The sequence below is a fragment of the Cervus elaphus genome, chromosome 33, assembly GCF_910594005.1.
Source record: "Cervus elaphus chromosome 33, mCerEla1.1, whole genome shotgun sequence".
NCBI lineage: Eukaryota > Metazoa > Chordata > Mammalia > Artiodactyla > Cervidae > Cervus > Cervus elaphus.
The window spans coordinates 63963761-63982729 of record NC_057847.1 but is presented as its reverse complement, the minus strand read 5'-3'; the positions used below and the strand labels follow the sequence as shown (position 1 = coordinate 63982729).

At 45.6% G+C, this 18969-nt stretch overlaps 1 protein-coding gene across 7 annotated transcripts in view; it reads left to right on the top strand.

The window, feature by feature from the left end:
- MGAT5 (alpha-1,6-mannosylglycoprotein 6-beta-N-acetylglucosaminyltransferase) overlaps nucleotides 1-18969 on the top strand; it is a 395868-nt gene that overhangs the window by 363891 nt on the left and 13008 nt on the right. For all 7 annotated transcript variants that reach the window (XM_043894629.1, XM_043894630.1, XM_043894627.1 and 4 more), the window contains one exon: nucleotides 5124-5198. In XM_043894629.1, the coding sequence (XP_043750564.1) occupies nucleotides 5124-5198 (75 nt within the window). The remainder of the gene's footprint in view (nucleotides 1-5123; nucleotides 5199-18969) is intronic.

Below are 18969 nucleotides of genomic sequence, written 5' to 3'. Positions count from 1 at the left end.
AAAACCAGCTTTTAGCTTTGTTGATTTTTGCTATGGTCGCTTTAGTTTCTTTTGCATTTATTTCTGCCCTGATTTTTAAGATTTCTTTCCTTCTGCTAACTCTGGGGTTCTTCATTTCTTCCTTCTCTAATTGCTTTAGGTGTAGAGTTAGGTTATTTATTTGGTTTGTTTCTTGTTTCTTGATGTAAGCCTGTAATGCTATGAACCTTCCCCTTAGCACTGCTTTTACAGTGTCCCATAGGTTTTGGGTTGTTGTGTGTTCATTTTCATTCATTTCTATACATATTTTGATTTCTTTTTTGATTTCTTCTATGATTTGTTGGTTATTCAGAAGCGTGTTATTTAGCCTCCATATGTTTGAAGTTTTAACAATTTTTTTCCTGTAATTGAGATCTAATCTTACTGCACTGTGGTCAGAAAAGATGACTGGAATGATTTCAATTTTTTTGAATTTTCCAAGACCAGATTTATGGCCCAGGATGTGATCTATTCTGGAGAATGTTCCGTGTGCACTTGAGAAAAAGGTGAATTTGATTGTTTTGGGGTGAAATGTCCTATAGATATCAATTAGGTCTAGCTGGTCCATTGTGTCATTTAAGGTTTGTGTTTCCTTGTTAATTTTCTGTTTAGTTGATCTATCCATAGTTGTGAGTGGGGTATTAAAGTCTCCCACTATTATTGTGTTACTATTAATTTCCACTTTCATACTCGTTAGCGTTTGCCGTACATATTGCGGTGCTCCTATGTTGGGTGCATATATATTTATAATTGTTATATCTTCTTCTTGGATTGATCCTTTGATCATTATGTAGTGTCCTTCTTTGTCTCTTTTCACATCCTTTATTTGAAAGTCTATTTTATCTGATATGAGTATTTCGACTCCTGCTTTCTTTTGGTCTCCGTTTGCATGAAATATTTTTTTCCAGCCCTTCACTTTTAGTCTGTATGTGTCTCTTGTTTTGAGGTGGGTCTCTTGTAGACAGCATATATAGGGGTCTTGTTTTTGTATCCATTCAGCCAATCTTTGTCTTTTGGTTGGGGCATTCAACCCATTTACATTTAGGGTAATTATTGATAGGTGTGGTCCCGTTGCCATTTACTTTGTTGTTTTGGGTTCACGTTTATACAACCTTTCTGTATTTCCTGTCTAGAGAAGATCCTTTAGCATTTGTTGAAGAGCTGGTTTGGTGGTGCTGAATTCTCTCAGCTTTTGCTTATCTGTAAAGCTTTTGAATTCGCCTTCATATCTTAATGAGATCCTTGCTGGATACAGTAATCTAGGTTGTAGGTTATTCTCTTTCATTACTTTCAGTATGTCTTGCCATTCCCTTCTGGCCTGGAGGGTTTCTATTGATAGATCAGCTGTTATCCTTATGGGAATCCCTTTGTGTGTTATTTGTTGTTTCTCCCTTGCTGCTTTTAATACTTGTTCTTTGTGTTTGATCTTTGTTAATTTGATTAATATGTGTCTTGGGGTGTTTCGCCTTGGGTTTATCCTGTTTGGGACTCTCTGGGTTTCTTGGATTTGGGTGGCTATTTCCTTCCCCATTTTAGGGAAGTTTTCAGCTATTATCTCCTCGAGTATTTTCTCATGGCCTTTCTTTTTGTCTTCTTCTTCTGGAACTCCTATGATTCGAATGTTGGGGCGTTTCACAGTGTCCCAGAGGTCCCTGAGGTTGTCCTCATTTCTTTTGATTCTTTTTTCTTTTTTCCTCTCTGCTTCATTTATTTCCACCATTTTATCTTCTACCTCACTTATCCTATCTTCTGCCTCCGTTATTCTACTCTTGGTTCCCTCCAAAGTGTTTTTGATCTCATTCATTGCATTATTCATTTTTAATTGACTCTTTTTTATTTCTTCTAGGTCTTTATTAAACAGTTCTTGAATCTTTTCAATCTTTGTTTCCAGGCTATTTATCTGTAACTCCATTTTGTTTTCAAGATTTTGGATCATTTTTATTATCATTATTCTAAATTCTTTTTCAGGTAGATTCCCTATCTCCTCCTCTTTTGTTTGACTTGGTGGGCATTTTTCATGTTCCTTTACCTGTTGGGTATTTCTTTGCCTTTTCATCTTGTTTAGATTGCTGTATCTGGAGTGGGCTTTCTGTATTCTGGAGGTCTGTGGTTCCTTTTTATTGTGGAGGATTAACCCAGTGGGTGGGGTTAGACAATTGGCTTGTCAAGATTTCCTGGTTAGGGGAGCTTGCGTCAGTGTACTGGTGTGTGGAACTTGATTTCTTCTCTTTGGAGAGCAATGGAGTGCCCAGTAATGAGTTTTGAGATGGGTCTATGTGTTAGGTGTGTCCTTGGGCAGCCTGTATGTTGATGTTCAGGGCTATGTTCCTGCGTTGCTGGAGAATTTGCGTGGTATGTCTTGCTCTAAAACTTATTGGCTCTTGGGTGGTGGTTGGTTTCAGTGTAGGTATGGAGGCTTTTGGACGGTCACTTATTACTTAAAGTTCCATGTAGTCAGGAGTTTTCTGGTGTTCTCAGGTTTTGGGCTTAAGTCTCCTGCCTCTGGATTTCAGTTTTATTCTTCCTGTAGTCTCAGGACTTCTCCAACTATACAGCCCTGATAAGAAAACTTCTAGGTTAATGGCTAAAAGATTCTCCCCCGTTAGGGACACCCAGAGAGGTTCACAGAGTTACATGAAGAAGAGGAGAGGGAGGAGGGAGATAGAGATGAACAGGAGGAGAAAAAGGGGGACTCAAGAGGAGAGAGACAGATCTACGCAGCTGTCTGTTCCCAGAGTGTTCTCCGTAGCCCAGTCACCTACAAGGATTCACAGAATTGGATTGGGAAGAGAAGGGGAAAGGAGGAAATAGAGGTGTTCTGAGGTAGAAAACAGAGAGTCAAGATTGGGAGAGAATAATCTTCGGTTTAAAAATAGGGCTTCTCTTCTTTTTTTTTTTTTGTAAGGTTATAGTGTATTGAAAATGAAAATTAAGGAGTAGTAGAGGAGTACTAGAGGACTTTAAAAGAAATAAGAGAAAAAGAAAAATAGAAAATAGAAGAGAAAAAGGAAAGAAAAAAAAGAAAAAAAAAAAAAGAAAGAAAAAAAAATTTTTTTTTTCCCCCTAATTAAAAAATCGTAAAAGTCTGTGGAAATGAAAGTTAAGGAGTAATGGGGGAGTAATAGGGGATTTTAAAGGAAAATAAAAGAGAAGAAAGCAAAAAGAAAAAAAAGAAAAAAAGAAAAAAAATTTAAAAAATTTAAAAAAAAAAAAAAAGAGAGAAAAAAGTAAAATTATATCTAGGAGTTTCTCTGGAGCAGTTGTGGTCAGTGTGGGTTCGGCTCAGTTTCAGATAGCTCCTCGTTCCAGCTTACGCTTCTCGATATCTACAGGCCCCTCCGGTGTAGTCAGCGTTTCCTAGAGGGATTTTAGTCTGTTGCAGCAGTCCCTTCTGAAGCGGTTCCCTTTGTTTATTTGGCTTCTGTTTGCCCGTCTCTTCAGAGCCTCATTTCCGCCCTGACACAGGCGGGCGGAGGTGGACTCTTATTCAGGTAGCTAGCTCCGTCGCTCTGCGGGACAGGGAGGGGCTTGCGCTGCAGGGAGAGGCAGGCGCCGTGGGGACGGGCTTGCGCCTCGGGGATGGGCTGGGGCTGCCGGGAGGGGCTGACGCTGCTTTCTCCGTCTGTGCTGCTCAGGCTCCCGGCTGTTCTATATGGAGCGCGCCCCGCGCTGCACGCAGTTCCAGCCCTCGGGTGTTCCACAAAAGCGCGGAACGAAAAGCTGCGCCTGCTCTCTGTGCCCTCCCCGTCAGAGCGGTCCAGGCAGCCAGGGGCTTGGTGGGCGCACTCTACCCAGGTGTGGCGCGCCCCCTCCCTTCCGCGGACCCAGTCTCAGTCTCCGCTGGCGCCAGTCGGGCGCGCGCGCCTTCCGCCCTCCGCGTCCCCAGCCCCAGTCCCCGCCAGCGCCGGTCGGGTGCCTGCGCCCTGTGTCCCGCCGCGACCTTCCCCTCCCCCCTGCCTCCTGCCTCCTGCCTCCGGCGGGGCTGGGCCGGTCTGCAGCCTGCGAGCTCCTCTCTGGACCCTCTCGGTCTCCTTGTTCTGCGAACGGCCGGCAGTGTGTTCCGGCCGGTTAATTTACTCTCTCTCTTTTGGTCTCCCACAGTTCAAGTTGGCAACTCACAGAAGTTCCCTCCGATTGTCCTCAGGGCACTCGGCCCGGACCCTACCCCAAGCAATGCCACCCAAGAGCTCCCGGGACGGATCTCCGCCCCTAGCTCTTTTGTCTCACTTTTTATCCCCTATATTTTGTCCTACCCCCTTTCGAAGACAATGGGCTGCTTCTCTGGGCGCCCGACGACCTCAGCTAGCGATCCGAAGCTGTTCCGCGAAGCCTGCTCTGTGTTCAGTCATTCCTTCGATGAACCTGTAGGAGAGAAAGTGGTCTCCCCGTCCTACTCCTCCGCCATCTTGGCTCCTCCCATAGCTGGTCTTAAAAGCCCAACATTAGCAGAAGTTGGCTTTGACCTTCTAGCCTCCTGGAACCCTCTTGCTGAAATCTCTGTGATGCGTCGTCACTGTTTTTTGCTCCATGAGTTCTTTGGGTACATATTCACCTACTAATACAAAAGGAAGTTTTTTGACTGTTGTGAAGTCAGGCATGTGAACTCATCACATGCCTTTCTCAGGGGAGGAGGCCTGTGTTCATTCACCAGGTGTTTGCTGGTTCCAGCTGAGCCCTGCTTCTCAGCACCAGGATACAGCTGATCTGCAGCCATGGATGCTGCCCCATAGATCTTACCTTCCAACAACGGACACTGTACCTCTGGTTGGATGCCTTCCATGTGTTAGACCCTGAACTAAGCACTTTACTTTTTCCCTCGATGTAATATTCATCACAGATCCCAAAGAATGGATTTTTCTTATCATCATTTCACACTTGAAGGATCTGAGGCTCAAAGATGGTAGTTAATTTGCTCTGGGCCCCACAGCTGATAAGGAACAGGGAGGTTGTGAAGACAGGTCTGCTAATTTCCAAGTTCATGTTCTTAGCCCCTCACCTGGCTGCCTGCAGGCATTGGCACCTGAGTGTGGGTGAATCAGTGGAGAACTGGGAACAGATTACTTGTCTCGTGTTCTCCTCTTTCATGATCTGTTCTGTTTCTGCAGATTGAGCCATACATGCCGTATGAATTCACATGCGAAGGGATGCTACAGAGAATCAATGCTTTCATCGAAAAACAGGTAAGACTCTCCTAAGTCCATCTGTCCTCGCCATTCCCTCCCTTCTGGTACCCCAGGTAACTCGTGAACAAGTAAAAGCTCACCATGTTTCTGTGAGATTTTCCTGACTTGGAGGATTCCGCAAGCTAGATGAGGGCTTTTTGAAATTCTAACATGTGAACTGCCATGGTCACCCAGAGGAGTCTGGTTGTTATTGGAGTAAAAATGTTCCTTGTGGGTGGAACATCAGATGGATACTGAAGGGAGGGACTGGATGGTCAAGATGAAAACCTCCTTCACCATCAGACCTGACCCTTGTCCAGGAACCACACAAAGACTTAGATGGGGAGGGGGACAGAGAGATGGCTCAGTATGTCAGTGATTCCAAATAGGTAGGACTCTTCAGTGGTTTTCAAACGTTTTTAAAAATAGGATTCCTTTTCAAATGAAACTTTACTTGAGATCCAAGTATATAAAACAGATAAAAGCAAAACTTTACTTCCAGAGCTGGGGAGGGCTCCTCGGGTCCCACCACCCCCAACAGGGTTGGGACACTGTGTCTTGTGCTCAGAGAAGTAAAGGCCAAAAGTGCCATTGCCATCGTTTTAAAACATTTTAATTCCTTAGGCTTCAAAAATAGCACAAAGCTAGAAATAGGCAGGCCGAGAGCCCCCATGGATAGGGGAATATGAGCTCCTTGACCAGATGCGAGAGATGAGGGACTCTGCTTCAAAGCAGGGCATCTTAGTGCAATCAAGAGATCTTGACACGTAGGCAGGGAAGACTCTGAAGGCTGAAAGTAGAAATGGCGTGTTCAGAGTGAAAGCAGGCGTGGACTGTAGGCCAAGGCAGGTTTCCAAGGAAAGATTTGAGGCCAGAGACTGTGGTGAGCCATGGACAGCCCTGAGTGCAGCCGCTGGACGGGGCCAGCCAGAGACAGAGGCTTCAGGGGCCCAGGCCTGATGTTCTGAACATTTGTTAATGGAAAGAGGGTCTACAGTGCAGCCCTCTCCTGGCGTTCCAGCCCCTCTGCTGAGGCCTTCTGGCTGTATCACTTGGATGTGTTAGTTTCTTCTGCTGCAAAATGAGGATGATACTAGAACCTCAAGCGGCTAATGTGAAAATGAGCTAGTACCTATGAAGTGCTTGGAACAAGGCTGACACATATGCTCAATAAAGACACACTATTGCTGTTGCTTATTTAATATAGATTGTTATATTATTATGTGACAATGTTTTCTACAGTAGTATTCATCAGACTTTACCACAATAGCTGAGCACTTGAATCACTATCTCATTCACTCTTTATATGACACTTAACTCAAGAATGACAGTATCATCATCCTGACGGGGGCAGCCCTTTACATACAGACTTTACATCCCAACACATCATCTCATTTATCCTCACAGTAATCCTGGGAGGTAGCAATCATCACCCGTTCTCTGGATAACAAGAACCAAGAGTCTCGGTCGTAGGGCTCAGTCATGGAATGAGGGTTGGATGCTGGCTTGGTTTGAGCCCACCCAGGCTTGCGCCAACAGCATTGCTGGAGCCTCAAGCGATGACACTTGTCCCAGAGCTATACTTTCCATCTTCTTTGATCTCAAGAAGCTGCCAGCCCTTCCCAAAGGTGCAGACAGGGATGCGGTGGCCTGTGGCAGTGAGATTTTAACACATCACAGACTTTACTACCCTTCCCGGAGGCTGAGATCTTACCAGGATCCCTGCCAGAACCCACTTCCACCTTTCCTGTCTCAACTTCCTCTGAGGGAAAATGGTTACTCACCACCACATTGTAAAAAGACATTTTGAATTTTATATCAGAGTGTAGATGATTTACAATACTGTATTAGTTTCAGGAAACAGCAAAGTGATTAAGTTACACAGGTGCATTCTTTTTCAGATTGTTTTCCCATGTAGGTTATTACAGAATATTAAGTATAGTTCTCTGTGCTATACAGTGGGTCCTTGTTGATTAGTTTATATATATATATATATATATATATATATATATATATATATATATATATTAGTGTGTATATGGCTTCCCTGGTGGCTCAGTTGGTAAAGAATCTGCCTGAAATGCAGGAGATCCGGGTTCAATCCCGATCGGAAAGATCCCCTGGAGTAGGAAATGGCAACCCACTCCAGTATTCTTGCCTGGAGAATCCCATGGACAGAGGAGCCTGGCGGGCTACAGTCCACGGGGTCGCAAAGAATCAGACACAACTGAGTGACTGTCGCTGTCCCTAGTGTGTGTATGTTAATCCCAAACTCCTAATTTATCCCCCCGACCACCACCACTTTCCTCTTTGGTAACCATAAGCTTGTTTTCTGTTTATTGTCTGTGCGTCTGTTTATGTTTTGTAAAGAAAAAAAAAGTTCATTTATATCATTTTTTAGAATCCACATATAAGTGGTATCATATGATATTTGAAAAGACTTTATCATATTTATTTGAAGGCCATCTTTCTTCCCTAAGATTCTTGAATGCCAGCCAGTCCTTAGAAGTTATCATGTGACCCATTCTTTTTAAACCTATTACTAGATTTCCTTTCAAACAGGAAGGTCTATTTGTTCCCCAAATAGACCTTGTTAAATGGTCAGTGATGCAGGGCCACACCCAGTTTGGTCCCTTTGACATCCAAGTGCCTAGCCCTCTGCCTGGCAGGGAGAAGGTGCACAAACCTGAAAGAATGATTAAATGAATGAGGAGGGTAATGAGTGTGTGTGCATTTCATTCCTGTGTGCCAAGATCCAGGAGGCTCATCTGAACCCTAATGACTCAGAGAGACAATTAATAAAATTGTCTCCTACAAAACATGCTCATAAAATTGCCCTTTCACACTTCTCCTGGGTAGAGTTTCTTCTGCAGAGCTCTGCAGCTCACAGAAACCCAGGAGTTTCTTTTCTGCCTGCTGTTATTCATGCATCTGCTCTGGATTTGTCAACTGGAGGGGACTGCAGACTATGCCCGGAGTTGGGGAAGAAGAGGTGTCAAAGGATGAGTCCCTGTCCTCAAGTAGCTTCAAGGTCAGGATGATAGGCAGTGCTGCTGCCAGTGATTACACCTGTCACAGCGACTAGCCAGGTGTGCTTTGGGATCATGTAACTCAGGTGCAGGGTGGGGACGGGGGAGGGGAGGGAGAGTGTCTGGAAGCACTTTGCGGGAGATGAGTCCTGAAGGCAAAGTGGGGGTACCTGAGAGGCCGAGGTGCGAAGGCCTGGGGGAAAAAGAGAAATGGTGGTGAATTGGAAGGTTGGCACTGTGACTGAAGATAGAGAGAGGATGCAAGAGGAGGTCGGAGGAGATACATCATGAAAAGATGCTGAGGCTCAGCTCAAGAACTCAGCATTTGATTCTGGGACAAGAGGAGGCCGCAGACAGATTTTAACTCAGGAATAGGGCAGTGATGCTATTAGATGGGTGTTTTAGAAAAGTCACTCTAGGAATCATTTGTGTTTAGGGGCATTTCTTGTTCAGCATTCTCTCAGTGCTGCTAATGAGCAATAAAGGGGCCTATTTTGAGTTTATCCTAGGCCTCCAGGGAGGGTTTTCTTGAAGCCATAATGTTCCCCAACTCCAGAAGGAAATTAGCAAGCCAAGACCCGATTGGTTCACAGATCGGGTCTTCTGCCTCTTAATGATTAGCTCCAGGCTCTGGTGTTTCAGAACTTGGAGTGTTCAGTATTTTTGCTGCCCAAAGACCATCTTCAAAGAGCAGTGAGAGGCAGAGGCTGTTTCTGGTGTGAACAGGAAAGCCTCAAGCTCTGAAGGGTGGTGGTAGTGCATGCTTGCCGTCTCTTAAATCGTAGGAGCGCCACAGCCCTAATTAGGCTGATCTCTGCCTTCAGAGCCCTCCGTGTGATCTGCTAAGGGAATAAGGAAGCTTTTATCCCAGAACCCTTTCAAGGTTGTTCATCACACTCACCCCAGGCAATGGGGGCCAGAGGACGCCATTTGACCGCAATTGAGAAAGCCCTGGGCCTCAGTGTGTATTCTGTAGAGTGCTTGACAGCAGGAAACCTGCCCCTCCAGACTGGGCGACACCCAATGGGAATGAATCCTGGCTTTAGGAAACCACTTGCTTTTTCCCTGAATGCCCCCATTCCCTCTACTGTGCTAATAGTGTCGATTTGCATAGCAAGCCCTATTGCGTTGCTCTCCAAGAGAAGCACCCTCTCCAGCAGTAGGAGCTGGTGCCAGGGAGAAAAATCCAATGTATTCTAAGATCCAGAGCACTCTTCTCCCCTAATCTGGGTGTCTTCAGGCTTGTTAAGGTTCTCCTTATGCATTTCTTGGGAAAGACTTAGGTGCTTGCCTCAGGCCAGAGAGTAGAGCAAGTTCTTTTGATGGAATGTCAATGCTCAGGTTAATTTCTGAAAGCCATGCTCACATTATTTTGCAAGGAGCTGTATCGTTTATGAGAAAAGCACTCTGGAGATAGGGAGGGGGAGAAAAGAGTTAACTCCACGAGCCGCAGTGAAATCAACTTTAGCTCCTGGGAAATCTGGTTCATGGGGGCCCATCCTGACCTCCTAGGGGAATGTTCTAGATGCAGAAACAAACCTGGCAGGGAATCTGGATAGCTCAGTGTAGGGGGGATGGTGAAAGTGCCAGGTCACAGGGAAAGAGGAAGAGGAACTGAAACAGGGAGAAGGTTGGCAGTTGCTTAAGAAGTACTCACTCTTTTGAAAAATTAGTGGTTGCTGTTTGCCCAGCCATTCCTGAACCCAGGGGGGTTAAGTGGGTAACAATTGAGTGCTGGGCCCTAGAGTCTTACAGCCAAGTTCACTTCGGGTTTAGCCCGCACTCTGGGTGACCTGGATCAGGTTTCCTAACCTCTGTGTGCTGATTCCTCTTCTGTCCAGTGGGGAGACTATGACCCACCCCTGGGGTTGGTAGAGGAATCAAGAAATGAATACATGTTTAAGGCTGAGAGGGTACCTGGCACCAAGTAGGTCCTCTGAAAGCCTTAACTTCTACTGCAGGAGCCCAGAAACCAATTTACTTGGTTTTCACGTAAAAGACACAGCTTCTTGCAAAATGATATGAGCACAATCACCCTGTATAGTATTTATAGGGTTTTTACAGGACGTAGAAAATATAGCTGAAGAGCATGTGGTAAGAGCATTTCATGAGTGGTTTGTTTTTTTTTTTAAACAACTTTATTGAGGTATAATTTACAGACCCTCAAATTCACTCTATGTCAGGGTACAATTCAGTGGGGCTTTTTGTTGTTAATTATTAGGGTTGGGCAACTACCACCACAATCTAGTTTTACAACATCTCCATCACCCTAAAAAGCTCTTTTGTGCCCTGTGCAACTTCTCAGCATAATGTTTGTGTGGTTCATGTATACTGTGGCATGCTTTAGCACGTCGTTCTTTTTTATTGCTGAATAGTATTCCATTGTGTGGATAGACCCCAGTTTGTTTACCCATTCTCCCACTGATGGACCTGTGGGTCATTTCCATCTTTTGGCTTTTGTGAAGAGTGGAGTGCTACCTTGAACATTCACATGTATGTGCACATATGTTTTTGTTTCTCCCCATAGACTGCTCGTGTAGAAGAGTTTGAAATGTGGGAGGTTCATGTCTAAATCTTTGCAACATGAGCTTGTTGACTTGCAGTATAAAGATCACCATAGAGATTAGTCACCACAGCTTAGCTTCACGACCACCTTCTCTGTTTCCCTTGTGGAAATGTAAATTTGCACCTACTGCTGGGAATCAGCCCCAGGGGCCACCCACGGACAGAGTTCATCCTTTTTGAGGACAGTAGAAGCTGAGAATGGCAGGTACCAGCAAGCAACTGAAATGTGTTTAATCCAATCAGTCATGCATGATATATTGAACACTTTTTCTGTGCTTGGCTCTGGATTCCTCTGCTGTAACATAAATAACAAATATACCCCTTACCCCTCACCTAGCTGGCTAAACTTGGCCCAAATCCCAATTTCATAACCTTGAACCTGCTTCCCATTCCCCACCCCCTTTTTTTTTTCTGTTGCAAATCCCTGACCTTATTTCCTTTAGATCCTGCTTCCAGACCTGTATCTGAATCCACCTGCACCTGATATGTCATGGGTATAATAACTCAATCAAAGGTTTAGCCAGACATCCACTCAAGGTGGAGGTTTTATGGAAAAGATCCCATTACCTACAACCAAGTGCTTCTCTCCAAGGGAGCAGCCTCCCCTTCTCCCCACCCTGTGTCTTCTCCAGCTCTCTGGGTGTTAGGTGAATCACATTTTCTCCATCCTGTTACTTAGCCTTTGTGACAAAGGCAGCACCCTTACTTCTTTTTCATAGTACATTGTGTTCATTGGCTCAGAACATTACTTCTCATAAGTATGTTGATTAATAGACCTTTCTTACTGTTGTTACTATCGGGAAATTTCATACTGAAGCAAACTTAGGGAAATTTGGTGACTGGCTAAAATCATTATTAGAGAGGAATGCAGATGTTCTGTGTCTAAATGAGCTTGTTAACCAGATTGGAAATTACTGTTTATGTCTCTTCTGGTTATGTAAAGCTTCTGGGTTAGAATAGTATCTTTTTCTATTTCTATCAAAGCCCCAGGATGCCAAAACCATTCAGTGCTGTTCAGTGGCTCTTTATTGAGCACCAATTATCTGCAAAACACTGTGTTTGTGCTAAGCCACTAACTCCTATTTAGCCTACCAAACCCAGTCCGGAAGTCCCTATTTCCTGGAAGCCTTCTCTGACACTACCCCCACCCCTTCCCGTCTCCAGAGTTAATTCTCTCTCTCCTCTCAGTGGCCTTTGCATCCTGGTTGGACATCTGTTGTGTACTGTTCTGTAATTTTTTTTTTTAATGCGGGCCTTTGTCCCCAGAGACTCTGTCTCATCCACATTCAGATTTCCAGCACCCAGGGTAAGTGTTAATAGTTTTTAAGTTTTGAATGGATGCTTGAAAGACCCTTCAAAGCCACCCTATGAGCATTTCATGGAGGTTTGTTGGAAAAAGATGCCCAAGGCTGTCCTCTCTCTCTCTGCACTGCTGTGTGGCTTCCTAACTGTCTCTCTGTTCCAGCTTCTGCTCCTGTCTGCTGTTCTCAGCTCAGCAGATCCTGTCACTCCTCTGCCCAGAATTCTCCAGTAGCTCCTATCTCACTTCAAGGAAAAGCCAAGGCTTTACATGGGCCATCCCCGCCCAAGCTGTAGGTGCTCTGACCTTCAGATACCATCTCTTCCTACTGCCAGCCCCCAATGCATGCACACACACACACATGCACACACACGTGCATGTGCACACACACACACACATACAGCTCAGGCTGCATGGAACAGCCCGCTCCTCCTGGAACCCGCCGGACACTTTGCTGTCATGGCCTTCGCCCTTCGTTTGCTGCTTTCTGTTATGTCCATCCCAGACACTTGCGTGGCTCACACTTTTCCTTCCTCAGGTCTTTTCTTCAATGTTGCCTTCTCAGTGATGCGTTATCTGAATACCCTCTTCCCCAACAGTCCCAATTCCTTATCCTCACTTCATTTTATTTAGAGCAGTTACTGGCTTTTAACATTACATATAGTTTATTTATTTAGTTTCTCTGTCTCCCTCACTGAAAAGAAGCTCTATAAAGGCAGGTGTTTTAGTTCCTTTTTTTTGTTTTTTAACCAAGTCATCCCCAAGGGCGTAGAAAAGTCCCTTGCTCATGGTAACAGTAAGAGCCAACCCATGGTGTTCACCAAGGTTCACCAAGCCTTAAAAGGGGCCTGCCGCTATTTTCCCTATTTCTTTTTTTAAAATGTATTTTATTGAAGTATAGTTACTTACCATGTTCTGTAGTTTCTGGTGTATAGCAGAGTGATTCAGTTTTACATATATATTAGTTTGCATCTGCTAGTCCCAAACTCCCGATCCATCTTTCCCTCACCCCCCTGCCCTCTTTGACAAACACACATCAGTTCTCTACGTCTGTTGAGTCTCTTTCTGTTTCATAGACAAATTCACACATTTTATTTTAGATTCCACATATGAGTGATATCATATGGTAGTTGTCTTTCTCCTTCTGACTTAATAGGACACTCTAGGCCCATCCATGTTGCTGCAAATGGCATTATCTCGTTCTTTTTCATGGCTGAGTGGCATTCCATCATACATATGTATATATTACATGTATGTATACATGTATATCATGTCTTCTTTTACCTTTTGTCTTTCCATGGACATTTAGGTTGTGTCCATGTCCTGGCCATTGTAAATAATGCTACTGTGAACGTTGGGGTGCATTTATATCTTCAAATTAGACTTTTCTCCAGGTGTATGTCCAGGATTGGGATTGCTGGATCATGTGACAACTCTATTTTTAGTTTTTTTGAGGAACCTGCATACTGTTTTCCACAGTGGCTGCACCAGTTTACACTCCCACCAATATATCTTCATTATTTCTGGTCCTACTGGTACCCAGAACAGACGAGTGAGAGGATACCGGACCAGCCCCCGGGGAGCCAAAGCAAGGGTGACTGGGACCCAAGAATTCATGTGGAGTTGAGTTAAGCTCTCCTGCTAAAGGGAACCGGCACTGGTGGCTGCAGGGCTTCTTAAGGACTCAGCAGGTGGGCTCGGTCTGCCCTGCTGGGGGCGAGGCCCAGGGCTCCATCTATCCAGCGTTATCTCGCTTCTTCACACGCCAGTGCTGCAGTGCCTCCAGAGCCCAATACAGGGCACAGGCGCCGCCTCCACAGAGGGACCAGCGGAGGGCGGTGAGCATTGGGGGAGCGCCTGCTGTTTGCCAGCCTTCAGCCCAGCTGGCACCCACAGCCTGGCAGCATCACTCCGCATGGACCAGAGGCAGGGCCAGACTGAGCAGTGTGCCCGAAGCCCCGCCCTGGTGAGGCCAAGGCCTCAAATCTAGGTCTCAGATCGGAAGCAAATTCCCTGGCCCCACCACCTCCTAGTTTAACAAGGAAGAATCTTTCTCCCCATTTCAGTTTTATCCCTTGGACTGTGTCGCATAACCACATGAGGCTCAGAATGAACAAGAAGCAGTATCTGAAGAGTCCACCAGACTCTGCAGGTGTAGACACCACCCTCAGCTCTCACTGCCTGTAGGAGGGACGTTCTGCAGTGTTCTTACCGAGCTGTAGAAGCCAGCATTTGCATCTTCAGCTGTCATGGTGTCCAGCGATCCAGGGTTCCTAGTTGTTCACCTGTTGTGTACAGTCACACAGTAGGCTTTGGTGTCCATTAGACTTTGAATCTCTTTATTATAATACTTAATGGCTGTAAACACTATCAGATTTCTCCTAAAGACTTATAGGCAAAGTTGCTTACAGTCAGTCAGTTCAGTCGCTCAGTCACGTCTGACTGCAACCCCATGGACTGCAGCACGCCAGGCTTCCCTGTCCATCACCAACTCCCAGAGCTTGCTCAAACTCATGTCCATTGAGTCAGTGATGCTATCCAACAGTCTCATCCTCTGTCGTCCCCTTCTCCTCCTGCCTCCAATCTTTGCCAGCATCAGGGTCTTTTCTAATGACTCAGCTCTTTGCATCAGGTGGCCAAAGTATTGGAGCTCCAGCTTCAGCATCAGTCCTTCCAATGAATATTCAGTACTGATCTCCTTTAGGATGGACTGGTTTGATCTCCTTGAAGTCCAAGGGACTCTCAAGAGTCTTCTCCGACACCAAAGTTCAAAAGCATCAGTTCTTTTGCTTACAGTAGCCAGCCAGAAAAACAAACCAAAAAACCAATGCTTAGCCTTTTCCAAATATCCATGTACATGCTCAGCTTTGATCAGCAATAACTATGTTGATCATCATGCATCTTCCTTCCTATTTGATGGACATATTTTCAAAGTTCAGCCAGTAAGTTTCCATATGCTGCCTGGTTAGAGAGTGACAGCCACCAGTGAACACTCAGGGTTCCCATTACGGGTGCCCGGGTCTGCCATTATGCGGTCACCCTTAGTAACAGTGTCCAGACCAAAATAATTGTGTTACACCAGTCTTAGCAACTCCATGGATTATGCTGAAGATGATCACAAATTGACGACCTAGACGAGGTCTTCCAGCCCTGGGCTGTGAGATAGGAGGGCACTCTGCTTACTCTCTGCCCTGTGGCACTGTCAAAACCCTAAACTGGATCCTATTAAACCAGTGCATTTCTTTCATATCTGAATTATTAGACCCTTCTGGAATCTTCTGCTGTCAGCTGATACAAATTCAGGCTCTAGGGTTCCTGACCTCACGCTGTGAGGTATTTGTTAAGCCCCAAACTCACTTGGGCTTCCCAGGTGGCGCTAGTGGTAAAGAACCCACCTGCCAATACAGGAGACGCAGGAGGGTTCGGATCCCTGGGGTGGGAAGATCCCCTGGAGGAGCAAATACCCACTCTAGTATTCTTGCCTGGAGAATCCCATGGCCAGAGGAGCCTGGCGGGCTGTAGTCAATGGCGCTGCAAAGAGTCGAAAGCCACTTGAGCACGCACTCACTCAGGCTCAGGCAAGCACAGCCTCACATGACGATGTAACGTGGGAGACGACAGCAAGTTCACCTTACTGGTGGGATCTCAAGCCCTGATGAGGAGACTGGAGTAGAAGCCTACTTGCCAGTTACCTTCCGCCACGTGTAATAGCATCACCTCCTTCAGCAAGGAAGTGGGGAGAAGCAGGAACCATGTGAAATCATCAGTTTCATCATCTATATTTTTCTGATGAGGAAGCTGAGGTTTGAAAGAGGAAAAATGCAAACAGCACTGTAGGGCCCCCTGGATGCATCTCTGGCCTGCATTCTGAGGCTTCACCCATCTCGCTGTTCAGGGACCCTGCAGGGCCCAGTCCTGCAATGCTCCACATGACCAACAGGAGGAGCGTGGAACCTGTCCCTGCTGGCTCCAGTTCTGAAAGCCTGAGATGGTTAACCAGCTCCCCATCCACAAAGAGGATAGAGAGAAAGCAAGAGGAAAAAGAATATTCCAGAAGGACATGCATTGAAAATTAAATTCCCTGATGATCCCCAACCCTGTTATCCATTTCCTTTTCTTAGTGATGCCAGAAATATTCTTACAGGAACACAGGCCTGATTATGTGTATTGACACAAATGGAAGCACACTATATACCCGCATTCAACCTATTTTTTTCCCTTCTCAATTTGCACTGGGGATGTTTCCATGTCAGGGCATAGTAACCTATTACATTGCTTGGTTTTCTTTGTATCTGAACAGTTACCTGTTTAAATACAACCTTTAGATTGTTTCACTTCAGTTCAGCCACTCCTGTCTGACTCTTTACGACTCTATGGATTGCAGCACACCAGGCTTCCCTGTCTATCACCAACTCCCAGAGCTTGCTCAAACTCACGTCCATCGAGTTGGTGATGCCATCCAGCCATCTCGTCCTCTGTCGTCCCCTTCTCCTCCTGTCTCCAATCTTTCCCAACATCAGGGTCTTTTCTAATGACTCAGCTCTTCGCATCAGGTGGTCAAAGTACTGGAGCTTCAACATCAGTCCCTCCAATGAATATTCAAGATTGATTTTCTTTAGGATTGACTGGTTTGATCTCCTTGAAGTCCAAGGGACTCTCAAGAGTCTTCTCGAATGCCACAGTTCAAAAGCATCAATTCTTCAGCACTCAGCCTTTATGGTCCAACTCTCACATCCATATATGACCACTGGAAAAGCCATAGCTTTGACTAGATGGACCTTTGTCAGCAAAGTAATGTCTCTGCTTTTTTATGCTGTCTAGATTTGTCATAGCTTTTCTTCCAAGGAGCAAGCGTCTTTTAACTTCACGGCTGTAGTCACCATCTGCAGTGATTTTGGAGTTCAAGAAAATAAAGTCTGTCACTGTTTCTCTTGTTTCCTCATTTATTTCTCATGAAGTGATGGGACTGGATGCCATGATCTTAGGTTTTTGAATATTGAGTTTTAGGCCAGCTTTTTTCACTCCTCTTTCACTTTCATCAAGAGGCTCTTTAGTTTCACTTTGCTTTCTGCCATAAGAGTGGTGTCATCTGCATATCTGAGGTTATTGATATTTCTCCTGGTAATCTTAATTCCAGCTTGTCCTGCATCCAGCCTGGCATTTCGCATGATGTCCTCTGCTTATAAGTTAAATAAGTAGGGTGACAGTATACAGCCTTGACATACTCCTTTCCTGATTTGGAATCAGTCCATTGTTCCATGTCTGGTTCTAACTGTTGCTTCTTGACCTGCATACAGGTTTCTCAGGAGGCAGGTAAAGTGGTCTGGAATTCCCATCTCTTTAAGAATTTTCCATAGTTTGTTGTGATCCACACTGTCAAAGGCTTTGGCTTAGTCAATGAAGCAGAAGTAGATATTTTTCTGGAATTCTCTTGCTTTTTCTATGATGCAATGGATGTTGGCCATTTGATCTCTGGTTCCTCTACCTTTTTCTAAATCAAGCTTGAACATGTGGAAATTCTTGGTTCACATACTTTTGAAGCCTAACTTGGAGAATTTTGAGCATTACTTTGCTAGTGTGTGAGATGAGTGCAATTGTGTGATAGTTTGAACATTCTTTTGCATTGCCTTTCTTTGGGATTGGAGTGAAAACTGACCTTTTCCTGTCCTGTAGCCACTGCTGAGCTTTCCAAATTTGCTGGCATATTGAGTGTAGCACTTTAGCAGCAGCATCTTTTAGGGTTTGAAATAACTCAGCTGGAATTCCATCACCTCCACAAGCTTTGTTCACAGTGATGCTTCCTAAGGCCCACTTGACTTCACACTCCAGGATGTCTGGCTCTCAGTGTTTAAACACAACCTGTTTATATACAACCTTTAGTTTGTTTCAAATCTTCCACTTCTCCTCTCAACAACATTGCTTACGTTTCCCTGTGTCCTGAGTAGGTTTCTTTGCCCCATGTGTCCCGTATGTCTGGGGTGAATTCCTCCAAGTAGAGTTGAGAGCTCAGGATCCTAGCCATCACTGGGCACCCCAAGGGCTAGCCCACCCCAAAAGAAGTTAAACAAACATGACTTGTCTTTTGCAGGTTGGATGGCTCAGGGATTTGGAGGGCTTTGACTAGGGTTCCATCAGCAACGTTTAAGCAGAGCGGGCTCTGGGTGTCAGTGGTACCTGAGTTCCCACCCCTGGGGTACCTGTTCAGACTTGCTCCTGGCATGGCTGAGAGGAAAGTTGGGGTCCCAGGTCGGGGAGAGTCCCCGCTCCTCACCTGCCCTACCCCTGCTCCCAGTTCACCTCTCTCCTCACCGCTCAGCTCACCCCTGCTGCAGTTTCCTCCTGGTCCTCCCTGCCCGTGACTCCCTTGGACGTGTGCGTTTCCTCCGCTCCCAGTAGATCCCAGGAATGACCGACCAGCCCCATCCTGAGCACACCCCCACCTTCCCTGCCTCCGGGTGCCTCTCCTCTCAGGGGGGACCAGGTTACTTCACCTCCTATCACACGTCCTCAGACAGCTTCTCTAGCGATTGAATTTCTGTTATACTTGTTTCAACCAACTGAGCTTCTATCAAGACCACGTCCCCACGATAGGTTCTATTCCAGAGACCTACAGACCTCTTTTGCTTCCCTGAGTTGAAACTAGCACTCACAGAACAGGGTTATATTAGGTAACCGTTGTTAAATTCTGTGTCAGATTAGGTAGTCACTGAAAATGTCTTAGGAATTAGGGCGGAGGGAATGGAACAGCTGGTGAACGTGGGCCTGGAGATGGGCCTTCAAGGGCGGAGACTTTAAATAGCTCGACTGTATCATCGTGGACATGAAGGGATAGCCCCTTACTGGCAGGCACGGTGCTGGGCATAGGAAGCTGGTGAGTAGAGGTGGCAAGGCCAAG